The sequence below is a fragment of the Neovison vison genome, chromosome 7 (genome assembly GCF_020171115.1).
Source record: "Neovison vison isolate M4711 chromosome 7, ASM_NN_V1, whole genome shotgun sequence".
Classification (NCBI taxonomy): domain Eukaryota; kingdom Metazoa; phylum Chordata; class Mammalia; order Carnivora; family Mustelidae; genus Neogale; species Neogale vison.
The window spans coordinates 190,977,313-190,990,463 of record NC_058097.1 but is presented as its reverse complement, the minus strand read 5'-3'; the positions used below and the strand labels follow the sequence as shown (position 1 = coordinate 190,990,463).

The window sequence follows — 13,151 nt, the reverse complement described above, 5'->3', positions numbered from 1 at the left end:
ATATGGTTTGAGAAAAAACTCAATTGTGCATCTATACACTAAATAATGGAACTATCTGAAAGAGAAATCAAGAAAAAAAATCCCATGTATGATAGCATCCAAAAGAAAATAATACTTAGGAATAATTTTAACCAAGTTGGTGAAAATCTGTGTGCTGAAAACTATAAGACATTGATGAAAAACATTGGGGACACACAAAAATGAGAAGATATTCCATTCTCATTGATTGAAACAATGAATATTACTAAAATATCCATACTACTCAAAGCAATCTACAAATTTAATGCAATCCCCATCAAAATTCCAATAACATTTTGCACAAAAATATAAAAATCGGTCCAAAAATTTGTATGGAAATAAATAAACCCTCTACAGACAAAACAATCATCAGAAAGCGCAAAGCCAGAAGCATCATTTTTATTTCAAACTTTATTACAGACACATAGATCAATGGAACAGAGTAAAGAACCCAGGAATAAATTCATGCATACATGGTATTTAATTTATGACAAGTCGCCAAGAATAAACAATGAAGAAAGGAAAGTCTCAGTCAATAAACAGCATTTGGAAATCTGGATAGCCACATAGGAAAAAATGAAACTTAACCCTTTCTTATAATACTCATATATCAACTCAAACGGATTAAAAACTTAAACATAAGACCTGCAACCATAAAAATCCTAAAGGAAAACGTAGGAGACTACTCCTTGACTTACATCACGGCAATGTTTTTTTGGATCTGACACCAAAAAAAAAAAAACAAACGAAAGAAGCAAGCAAAGACAAAAAAGCAAAAATAAACAAGTGGGACTTCATGAAACTAAAATCTTATGCACAGTAAAGGTAACTAACAAAATGAAAAAGCATCCAACAGAATGAGAGAAAACATTTATAAATCCTACTCTTGATAAAGGGTTAGTATCCAAAATATAGAAAGAACTCATTCAACTCAATAGCTCAATAAATAAACAAACACATAAATAAATAAATAAATAAATGTTGAGCAGAGAAATGAATAGACAGTTTTCAAAGAAAACATACAAATAGTCGACAGGTACAAGAAGACGTATTCAATATCACTGATCATTGGAGAGATGCAAATCAAAACCACAAAGAGTTATGGCCTACACCTATTACCAAAAAGACAGGAGATAACAAGTGTTGGCAAGGATGTAAAGAGAATCTTTATGTGCTGTTGGCAGGACTGTAAAATGGTACATGCCACTATGCAAAACAGTATAAATAATCCTTTAAAAAAAATTAAAAACAGAATTACTATATGAACCAGAAATCCTCCTTCTGGGTATTCATCCAAAGAAAGGAAAACAGCATATCAGGGAGATATCTGCACTCGCGTATTTATTGCAGCATTATTCCCAATAGCCAAGTTTGGAAACAATCTAATGGCTGTTAACAGATGAATGGATGTCTCGAGAAGATGTGATAATATAATACACAATGGAATATTACTCGGCCATGAAAAAGAATGAAATCTTGCCATTTCATCAATATGGCTTGTTCTTAAGGACATTATGCTAAGTGAAATAAGTCGGAGAGTGGAAGACAAATAATGTTTTGTATCACTTAAATGTAAATCTAAAAAAAAAAAAAACCTCAGAAACCACAGAGCAGTGGGTATGAGGGCTGGGAGATAAAGGAAACGGGAAGATATTTGTCAAAGTGTACAAACTTTCAGTGAGAAGATTAACAAGCTCTATAGATCAAATGCAGAGTATGTCGATACACTTAATACTGTTTGATACACTTGAATGTTTCTAAGAGTAAATCTTAAATGTTCTTACACAAAAAGGAATTTAAGTATATGACAGGATGGAGGTTTTGGCTAATACTAGGATGGTAATTTATTTGCTTATAATTGTGTCTTACCAACACCTTGTACACCTTAAATTTACACAATGTTGTATGTAAGCTATATGTAAATAAAGCTGGAAAAAATAAAGATGTTATTTATTTACAATAGCAGCAAAGCCATAAGTGTCCTAAGAATACATCTAATCCAAGGAACTGGGTACAGAAATTTATCAACTTGATTTAAAACATTAAAGAACACCAAAATAAAGAAGAGCATGGCAAAGAATGTCAAGGTCTGTCCATATCCTTGTCCATATCTCTTTCTATCCCTTTTTATTTTTAACCCATAACCTTTACGTACTTTCACTGCCAACAGTTGCCCACATTGCCCCTGTTCTGGAGAAACTGAGAAATTCTTGCTAAGTTCATGGTCCAGAGACAAAGACTCACTAAACACACTTACAATAGTATCTTACATACTAGAAGAATTCAGTAACTTTTATCACGCACATAAGCTTCAGGAGTTCAATGCTTCCTTCCTTGCTTCCATCCTCCCTCCCTCCCTCACCTTCCCAGCCAGGTGGAGAGTTTGGTTCCTGGACTTCCATAAAAAGGACACAGAGGAGAAAGGAAGAGGGGTTGGAGGTGGAAGCAAGCCCAGGACCTGTTCCTCGTGGACTCCTTCACTGCCTCCTCCTGCCCTGCAGCCTGCTGGAAACGGGGTCAGACATGGGCAGCCAAGGCCGGGGGCCAATGTCTCATGTACACCTTCACCCCGCCCCAGGCTCCATCCTAGTCCACACTCCCACCTCAGTGGCCTTTTTTCATCCCCCAAGTTCATCCACCTCTGTGAGGAGGGGCTGGGTGGCCTGCATTGGCTAAACACAAACCCAGATGGAAAAAAACAAAAGAGCATACTTACCACATGCTACGTGATCAGTAAACATTGGAGGAGTGAATGTATCCATCTGGTATTTAGAAGAGTAGTGATCAGTAAACATTGGAGGAGTGAATGTATCCATCTGGTATTTAGAAGAGTATTAAGGTATTCTGGGTTTTAGGAGAAAAGACAGGAACATGGGAATAGGAAGACAAGAAGGAAGAGAAGACAAGGCCTAAAGAAAGAGTGTGGCAGCCACCTGCACAACAGACCCTGACCCAGGACTTGACAAAGCAACCTTCCCAAGCTGGTATTTTTACTGTCTTCACTGGTAAACATGGAAATTGAAACCCAATGGGGTCATTAATCATGAGTGCTTAATGGTCAATGGAGGAGGTCATTGAGGTTAATGGTCAGTGGAGAAGGTCACTGAGAGGTCATGGTCACTGGTTGACCCTCAGGCTAGATTCAGGCAAGTGGAGTCTCCCCACCATCCCTTCTCCTTGGAATGTCCACTCTGCCCACCACTTCCAGGCACTCACCTTGAAGAGTAAGGAGTTAGTGAGACCATCTGGACTGAACCTGGGTACAGCCTCAGTATAAATTTTTAAGATTCTGGCAGCGGGTGTAGAGATCTACTGGCCTGGGTGCCACTGAAGCCTGCCTGGTACATAACTTCCCTGGCTCGTTGAACCTGCCATCCACTGATCTGGAGTGGCCTGTCTCTTTCTTCCATCTCTCCCTGCCCTCTGTCTACAAGGGTTGGTTTGTGAACCAACAATAATTAAGCAAGACATCCCATGCAGCTCTCCTAATTTAACCCTGCATAAGCCTGGCTCCTAGCAGAAAAATGAAGGAAGACAGAGGAGGATGAATGGGGACCACAATCCCTGCTCTGCTGGAGAGAGAGAGAAGGGCTGAGAACTTAGCTGAGAACTGGCTCTGCTCTCCATTCCCACACATCCCCACCAATCCTCCCTCCTTCAAAACTTCCTGATCCCTCCTACTCAGTTTCTGTTCACTGTTAACCTTGAAAATAAAACTGCCAGTTATCGTACCTACAAGAGTGGGTTTACACCTACAGAGCAGAGAATTGCAACCAAAATTTGAAAACTCAATAGAGGAAGGGGTGGGGTGGCTTCTGTAAACAGAAAGTTCATTTGAGTAAACTGAGAGTTCTAAGCATAGTGTCCTTTCATCGGCTGAGCTGTGACCTCGCTTATTGGCTGGGCTGCTGTCCTGGGAGAAGGAAAGCCTGTCTTCCTTCTTGGGAGATGGTGAAGTAGTATTGATGTGTTTTTGGAGTAGTGTTGTTGGGGTCTGCAGCCACTAGCCAAGAAGGAATCCTTGAAAGGTCTTTGGTGCAAAAAAAAAGTGATTTTAGTAAAGGAGGGAAACAGGACCCATGGGCAGCAAGAGCTGCAGCCAGTTTCTGCCCGGGACTGTGAGGGGCAATTGAATGTACACTTTGGAGTTGGGGGAAGTAAAGATAAGGGAAGTTCCAAAAGTATTTTCATATGCTCGCAGAATACGAGAGACTTTCTATCTTCCCACCAAGGTTATTTTAATGCCTCTAGCAAGGCATTAAAACAGTTGGGAGCTTCCTGGAGGAACTACACTCCCACCTGAGTCAAGTATTTGTCGATGAGCTGCAGGTTGTAAGGAGAGTTACCTTACCTGCATTTCTTTCTGCCTTTGTTTCCCACATTAGGGTAGCAGGGGAACGGGTCTTTTCCTGTGGGCTCTGCATTTGAGGATGGAGGTAGATATGGCATGAATGCCCTGCCCCTGGCTGCCCTCCTGACTCCATTATAGTGAGGTCTCCCCTTATTAATTTTCACACAATCTTTGTGGAGAAGTTGGGATGGGGAGTGTAAGAGCCTACTTAGCCAGAGTGAGCCATTTTGTTGCTTATGCGGTAAACTTAGATTAACCCTGCCCCCCACACACACCCCCGAGGAACTTACTTAGAAACAAGTCTGGGAAACCAGTAAAATATGACTGTCCAGCTCCTGATGACAGAGCCCATATACCAGGACCTGTCAGGTCAGGGGGAGGTAACAGAGCCCAGAATACAAGGATGAGTCAAGCCAGGTGGAGATATCCAATCAGGAAAGCCCCTCCCTAACCACCCAAGAATGTGGGCCCTGCCTTTTGGGCGCCTTTTGGGCACCAATTCTGACCAGAGTGATAGGCTGGTTCAAATAGCTACTATAGGGTGAATTGTAATTCAGTTGGCCACCTGTGTGTGGCCAGGCTCAACCACATGGCCTTTACTCTATAAAAGTTAGTCTGTGAGACTGGGAGGGGGTCACCTCTTTCCAAGAGATGGCCCTGGCTGGTCAGTTTGATTCTCGATGCTTGGCACGAAATAAAGCTTTGCTTGACCTTCACTTTGTCTCAGTCTCGCTCTTTTGACCCTGGACCCAACAGGGAGAGCCCTGAAAGCCGACTTAGGGGACCTGGATTCTGACCTCCACCTGGCTCAGGAATTATTTCATGACTTGAATCCTGTAACCTCTTTACATTTACTTATTCACCTGCCTGCTGAGAGCTTGAAATGCAGAACTTTGAGTAAAAAGCCTTGAGTATCATGAGCAAAGAGAATAAATATCACTGAGCACTGTGTTAGCCACAATAAAGGAATTGCCTAGTACTATTGTCCATGGCGTAGATGAGATACTCAACCTTCCTAGACATTCCCTCATTGGTAAACCTCACGGGCTTCCTGAATGAGCCCTTAAGTATCACCCTAAGAACATCCTGGACTGTGACCCCCTTGAGGGTAAAGATTACATGTTGCTCTTATTTGTATCCCCAGTGCCTCATTCATTTCAGACAATCAATTAATATTTAGTAAATGAAGGCTTAAAAGAGTATGTGGGATTATCAGTATTATTATATAATTGTCATTACAATGTCACTACATTAAATTGGAGATGCCATAAAATGGGAAGTTTCCCAGGTTCCAGGCTGGATGAGATTCCTTGGGCTGTCACTTCTCCCCCATGCTCCCCTCTACTCTAAACAGCTTCCTCATGGCATTTTTTACTTCATTGTTTCTCAACGTGTAGATCAGAGGGTTCAGAAAAGGTGGAATGACAATGTTAAAGAGAATGACAAACTTGTCGGCACCCAGGGTAGTGGAGGGACAAATGTACATGAACATAGGGGGCACAAGGACCAAAAGGACAATGATGATGTGTGAGCCACATGTGCACAGAGCCTTGTGCCAGCCCTCAGATGACCGGCTTCTCAGGTGCAATAAGATTATAGGAGATAATAAGGATGATAAAGGACACCAAGGAGATCATGCCACTGTTGGCCACCACAATAAGCCCCACCAAGTGTCTGCACAGGCCAGCTTCAGTAAGGGATGAACATCGCAGAAGAAGTTGTCGATCTCAATGGGCCCACAAAAGGGCAGCTGGACTGTGAGAAGGGTCTGTAAGATGGAGTGCCCAAAGCCAGCCACCCAGGAGGCCCCAGGCAGCAGGCCACATTTCCACCAATCCATGATGGTCATGTAGTGTAGGGGCCTACAGATCGCCATATAGCAGTCATAGGCCATAGCTGTGAAGAGGAAGATCTCAGTGCCATCAAAGAAGTGAGCATAAAAGAGTTGGTCATGCAGCCATTGAAGGAGATGGTCTTGCACACCACGAAAGTGTCAGCAATCATCTTGGGTGTGGTAGCAGATGGATAGCACATGTTGGCAAAAGACAGGTGGCTGAGAAAGAAATACATGGGAGCATTGAGGGTCTTGCTGGCATTGATGGTGATGATGACCAGAATATTCCCCAGGACAGTGAGCACGTGGAAGAGGGAGAAGACCACAAAGAACACGTGCTGCATATCCCTACTCTGGAAAAGGCCGAACAACACAAATTCAGTCACGTTGTTCTTGATTCCCGTGGCTTCTCTGCCCTGAGCACCGACAAAGTACTTAGCTCGGCAAGGACACAAATTGTGTGACATAAGAAAGTTTCCCAAATCCAGAGAATCAGAAAACTCTATTCAGGTCTAATAATGATTCTGAAACTGAACTGCAATGCAGGGAGAAGAGTTCCCCACACCTACAAGCAATTCTCAGAAACCAGCTGGGTGTCCTATAATTCAATTCTGACACTATGTATCTGGAGATAGTTTCAAATCCCACAGGTTAAAAGTTCAGGCTGAAAAGATTGGACCTTGCCCAACATTGCAAATGCCAGTTGCAACCCAGGTTATCACCAGGGCTTCTAACCTAATAGCTATAGATCAAAGACTCCAATGACCACATTCCTTAGGTTAGGTTAATTTGCTAGAGCAGCTCACAGAATTCAGAAAAAGATGTGTTATAAAATGATATAACTCAGGAATTGCCAGATGGAAGAGATCCATAAGGCAAGGTTTGTGGGAAGAGCATGGAGCTTCTATGCTCTCTGAGTTCACTGTCCCCAAATCTCCACCTGTTCACCAAACTAGAAGCTCTCCAAACCCCATCCTTTGGTGCGTTGTTGTTGTTGTTGTTGTTTTTATTTCTCTTCAGCATAACAGAATTCATTGATCTTGCACCACACACAATGCTCCATGCAATACCCGCCCTCCTTAATACTCGCCACCTGGCTCCCCCAACCTCCCACCCCCTGCCCCTTCAAAACCCTCAGATTGTTTTTTCAGAGTCCATAGTCTCTCATGGTTCACCTCCCCTTCCAATTTCCCTCAACCCCTTTCTTCTCTCCATCTCCACTTGTCCTCCATGCTATTTGTTATGCTCCACAAATAAGTGAAACCATATGATAATTGACTCTCTCTGCTTTACTTATTTCACTCAGCATAATCTCTTCCAGTCCTGTCCATGTTGCTACAAAAGTTGGGTATTCATCCTTTCTGATGGAGGCATAATACTCCATCGTGTATATATATATATATATCTTCCTTATCCATTCATCTGTTGAAGGCCATCTTGGTTCTTTCCACAGTTTGGTGACCATGGCCATTGCTGCTGTGAACATCAGGGTACAGATGGCCCTTCCTTTCACTACATCTGTATCTTTGGGATAAATACCCAGTAGTGCATTGCAGGGTCATAGGGAAGCTCTATTTTTAATTTCTTAAGGACTCTCCACACTGTTCTCCAAAGTGGCTGCACCAACTTGCATTCCCACCAACAGTGGAAGAGGGTTCCCCCTTCTCCACATCCCCATCCCCTCCAACACACGTTGTTTCCTGTCTTGCAAATTTTGGCCATTCTAACTGGTGTAAGGTGATATCTCAATGTGGTTTTAATTTGAATCTCCCTGATGGCTAGTGATGATGAACATTTTTTCATGTGTCTGATAGCCATTTGTATGTCTTCATTGGAGAAGTGTCTGCTCATGTCTTCTGCCCATTTTTTTATATGATTATCTGTTTTGTGTGTGTTGTGTTGAGTTTGAGAAGTTCTTTGTAGATCCTGGATATCAACCTTTTGTCTGTACTGTCATTTGCAAATATCTTCTCCCATTCCGTGGGTTGCCGCTTTGTTTTGTTGACTGTTTCCTTTGCTGTGCAGAAGCTTTTGATTTTGATGAAGTCCCAAAAGTTTATTTTTGCTTTTGTTTCCTTTGCCTTTGGAGACATATCTTGAAAGAAGTTGCTGTGGCTGATATTGAAGAGGCTACTGCCCGTGTTCTCCTCTAGGATTCTGGTAGACTAACAGAACATAATAAAATTAATAAGTAAAATAAATAAGTAAATAAACATTTAATGTTGGAGGCAGTTAATTAGGTTCTAACGAAACACCTAGAGGCCAGTAAAGAAACCATTACCAGGTACTGGGAAAGTCAGTGGCCAGTCCTGGCAGCATTCCAAAACAAAGCCACAAGAAGCCAGATCAAACCAGATTGACCCAAAACTTTCTCTAAGAACAAAAGATAAAGGAGTTAATCATCACTAAAGTAGCCTTACAAGAAATGTTAAAGGAATTTCTTTTTTTTTTAAGGGGCTTCTTTAGGTGGGAAGTAAAAATGGCCATAATTAGATATTTAAAGACTATGAATAAAAAGATGTAACATATGACAGCTCTGTATAAAATGTGAAGAAGGGGTCACCTGGGTGGCTCAGTCATTAAGTGTCTGCTTCCTGCTCAGGTCATGATCACAGGGTCCTAGGACAGAGTCCCACATCAGCCGCCCCTGCCTTCCCTGTGCTTCTCCCTCCCCCACTCCCCTTGCTTGTGTTCCCTCTCTTCCTGTGTCTCTCTCTGTCAAATACATAAATAAGATCTCTTTTTAAAAATGTGGAGAAGAAATTAAAAAGGGAAGAAAAAGAAAAAGATTTATCCTCTCTCTCTCTGCCTGCCTCTCTGCCTACTTGTGATCTCTGCCTGTCAAAAAAATAAAAGAAAATCTTTAAAAGAAAAAAAAGGAACAAAGAAGAACTATGAAAACAAATTTTTAAAATAGCAATAATTACATAGCTATCAATAATTACTTTGAAAGTAAATGTCCTAAATACACCAATCAAAAGACATAGAGTGGTGGGATGGATTTAAAAAACAAGATACATCTATATGCTGCCAACAAGAAACTCACCTCAGACCTAAAGACACATACAAACCGAAAATGAAGGGATGGGAAAATTTTCATCATGCAAATGGAAGTGAAAAAAAAAAAAAAGCCATGAGGCAATACTTATATCAGTCAAAATACATTAAAACAAAGGTGGTAACAAAAGACAAAGAAAAGCATTAATCATGATAAAGGGATCAATCCAACAGAAGGATACAACAATTGTAAATATATACACACCCATCACTGGAGCAGCTAAGCACATGAAGCAAATATTAATGGACATAAGGAGAGAAAATGATGGTAATACAATAATACAATAACAATGTCTTCGAGTGATACATTGGACCAGATGTACTTAACAGATACATACAGAACATTTCATCCAAAAACAATAGCATACACACTATTATTTTTTAATTAACATATAATGTATTATTAGCCCCAGGGGTACAGGTCTGTGAATCACCAGGTTTACACACTTCACGGCACTCACCATAGCACGTACTCTCCCCAATGTCCATAACCTAACCACCCTCTCCTTACTCTCCTCCCCGTGGCAACTCTGTTTGTTTTGTGAGATTAAGAGTCTCTTGTGGTTTGTCTCCCTCCTGATCCCATCTTGTTTCATTTATTCCTTTCCTAGCCCCAAACTCCCCATGTTGCATCTCAACTTCCTCACATCAGGGAGATCATATGATAATTGTCTTTCTCTGATTGTCTTATTTCACTAAGTCTAATACCCTCTAGTTCCATCCATGTCGTCGCAAATGGCAAGATTTCATTTCTTTTGATGGCTGCATAGTATTCCATTGTATGTATATACCCCATCTTCTTTATCCATTCATCTGTTGATGGACATCTAGGTTCTTTCCATAGTTTGGCTATTATGGACGTTGCTGCTATAAACATCCAGATGCATGGCATACACACTACTTTGATGTGCACAGGGAACATTCTCCAAAATAGATCACATATTAGGCCACAAAACAAGCCTTAATATAAATTTAAGAAGACTAAATCATACCATGCATCTTTTATGACCATAACACTATGAAACTAGAATAAATCACAAGAAAAAGAAAAACTGGAAAAAAAAAACACAAAAAAAACCCTGGAGACTAAACAAAATGATACTAAGCAACCAGTGGGTCACTGAAGGTGTCAAAGAAGAAATCAAAGGGGTGCCTGGGTGGCTCAGTGGGTTAAGCCGCTGCCTTCAGCTCAGGTCATGATCTCGGGTCCTGGAAGCGAGTCCCGCGTCAGGCTCTCTGCTCAGCAGGGAGCCTGCTTCTCTCTCTCTCTCTCTCTGCCTGCCTCTCTGTCTACTTGTGATCTGTCAAATAAATAAATAAATAAATCTTTAAAAAAAAAAAAGGAAGAAGAAATTTAAAAAAAAAAATACATGGAGAGAAATGAAGATGAAAACACAAGAGTCCAAAATCTCTAGGACACAGTGAAAGCAGTTCTAAGAGGGAAATATATAGCAATACAAGATCTACCTCAAGAAACAAGAAAAAAGTGAACAATCTAATCTTATACTGAAAGGAACCAGAAAAAGAACAAACAAAACCCAAAGTGAGTAGAACAAAGGAAATAATAAAGATTAGAGCAGAAATAAATAATATAGAGACAAAAGCAAAGAAACAAAAAAAGAAACCAAGAACTGGTTCTTTAAAAAGATAATCAAAATTGACAAACCCTTAGCCAGACTCATCAAGAAAAAAGGGAAAGGACCCAAATAAATAAAATCAGAAATGAGAGAGAAGTAAAAATGACACAGCAGAAATACAAATGATTATAAGAGAATACTATGAAAAATTATATGCCAAAAAAACTGGACAATCTAGAAGAAATGGATAAATTCCTAAAAATACACAATCTTCCAAAACTGAACCAGAAAGAAATAGAAAATCTGAATCGACCAATTATAAGTAATAAAATTGAATTGGTAATCAAAAAACTACTAAAAAAAAAAAAACCAGAAAATAAAAGTGCAGGATAAGATGAGTTCACAGTGAATTTCTGCCAAACATTTAAAGAAGATTTAGGGGCACCTGGGTGGCTGAGTTGGTTAAAGTGTCTGACTCTTGATTTTGGCTCAGGGTTGTGAGATCAAGCCCTGGATTTTGCCCAGCATGGATTTTGGGTTTTGGATTTTGGATTTTCTCTCTCCCTCTGCACTCACTTTCTCTCTCTCTCTCTCTCTCTAAAAATAAATAAGTAAATAAAAATAAAGAAGAGTTAATCACTATTCTCCTCAAACTATTTCAAAAAATAGAAGAGGAAAGAAAGCTTCCAAATGCTATGAGGCCAGGATTACCCTGATAACAAAACTAAAGACATCATCAAAAAAGAAAACTATAGGCCAGTATCGCTGATGAATATAGATGCAAAATACTAGCAAACCAAATCTGACAATACAGTATAAAGAAAGATCATTTGCCACTATCAGGTGGGATTTATTCCCAGGATGCAAAGGTGGTTTAATATTCACAAAGCTGTCAACATCATACACTGCATCAATAAAACAAAGGATAAAAATCATATGATCATTCCAAAAGACATTGAAAAAGCATTTGACAAGATTCAACATCCATTCATGACAATAACCAAAAACAAAACAAAACAAAACAAAAACCTCTAAACAAAATAGGAAGAAAGAGAACATACCACACACCTCAACATAATAAAGGGCAATTATGGAAAACTACAATTAACATCATACTCAATGGTGAAAAACTGAGAGTTTTCCCTCTAAGGTCAGGAACAAGAACAAGGACGTCCACTCTTGCCACTTTTATTGAATACAGTACTGGAAGTCCTAGCCACAGCAGTCAGGTAAAGGAAGGAAGGAAGGAAAAGAGGAATGGAGGAAAGGAGACAGGGAGGGAGGGAGGGAGAGAGGAAGAAAGAAAGAGAGGGGGAGGGAAGAAGAAGGAAGAAAAAGAATGGCTGGGAAGGAGAGAGGAAGGGGCATCCGTATCAGTAAAAAAAAAAAAAAAAGTTAAATTGTCACTATCTGTATATAACATGATACTCTACATAGAAAATTTTAAAGACACCACCAAAAAACTACTCCGAGTAATAAATAAATTCAGCAAAGTGGCAAGATAAAAAATTAATACCCAGAAACCAGTAGCATTTTTGTACACTAACAATGAAGTTGCAGAAAGAGAATTTTTTTTTTAAGATTTTTATTTATTTGACAGACAGATCACAAGTAGGCAGAGAGGCAGGCAGAGAGAGAGAGGAGGAGGAAGCAGGCTACCCACTGAGCAGAGAGCCCGATGTGAGGCTCGATCCCAGGACCCTGGGATCATGACCTGAGCCGAAGACAGAGGCCTTAACCACTGAGCCACCAAGGTGTCCCGAAAGAGAAATTTTTAAAATACCATTTACAATTACACCAAAAAGAATAAAATACTGGAAATAAAGAGAAGAAAGACCTGTATTCCAAAAACCATAAAACATTGATGAAATAAATTGAAGATGACACAAACAAATGGAAAGATATTCCATGCTCATGGGTTGGAAGAATTAACATTGGTAAAATGCCCAAAGTACCCAAGGCAATCTACAGATTCAATGCAACCCTTATCAAAATACCAACAGCATTTTTCACAGAGCTAGAACAAATAAAACTAAAATTTGTATGGAACCACAAGAGACCCCAAATAGCCAAAACAATCCTGAGAAAGAAGCTGGAGGTATCACAATTCCAGATTTCAAAAAGTACCACAAAGTTGTAGTAATCAAAACAGTATGGTACTGATACAAATATAGACCCATAGATCAATGGGACAGAGCATAGATCTCAGAAGTAAACCCACATTTGTGGTCAATTAATCTATGACAAAGGAGAGTAAAGACAGACTTTTCAAAAAATGGTGCTGGGAAAACTGGACAGCTACACATAAAAGAAT

General features: G+C 40.1%; 1 protein-coding gene across 1 annotated transcript; it reads right to left on the bottom strand.

The window, feature by feature from the left end:
• Positions 1-5,687: 5,687 nt before the first annotated feature.
• LOC122913604 (olfactory receptor 4S1-like) lies at positions 5,688-6,670 on the bottom strand. The gene is given in 4 exon segments (XM_044260267.1): positions 5,688-5,964; positions 5,966-6,038; positions 6,041-6,319; positions 6,322-6,670. Coding segments are annotated over 4 exon segments (978 nt in total).
• Positions 6,671-13,151: the final 6,481 nt, after the last annotated feature.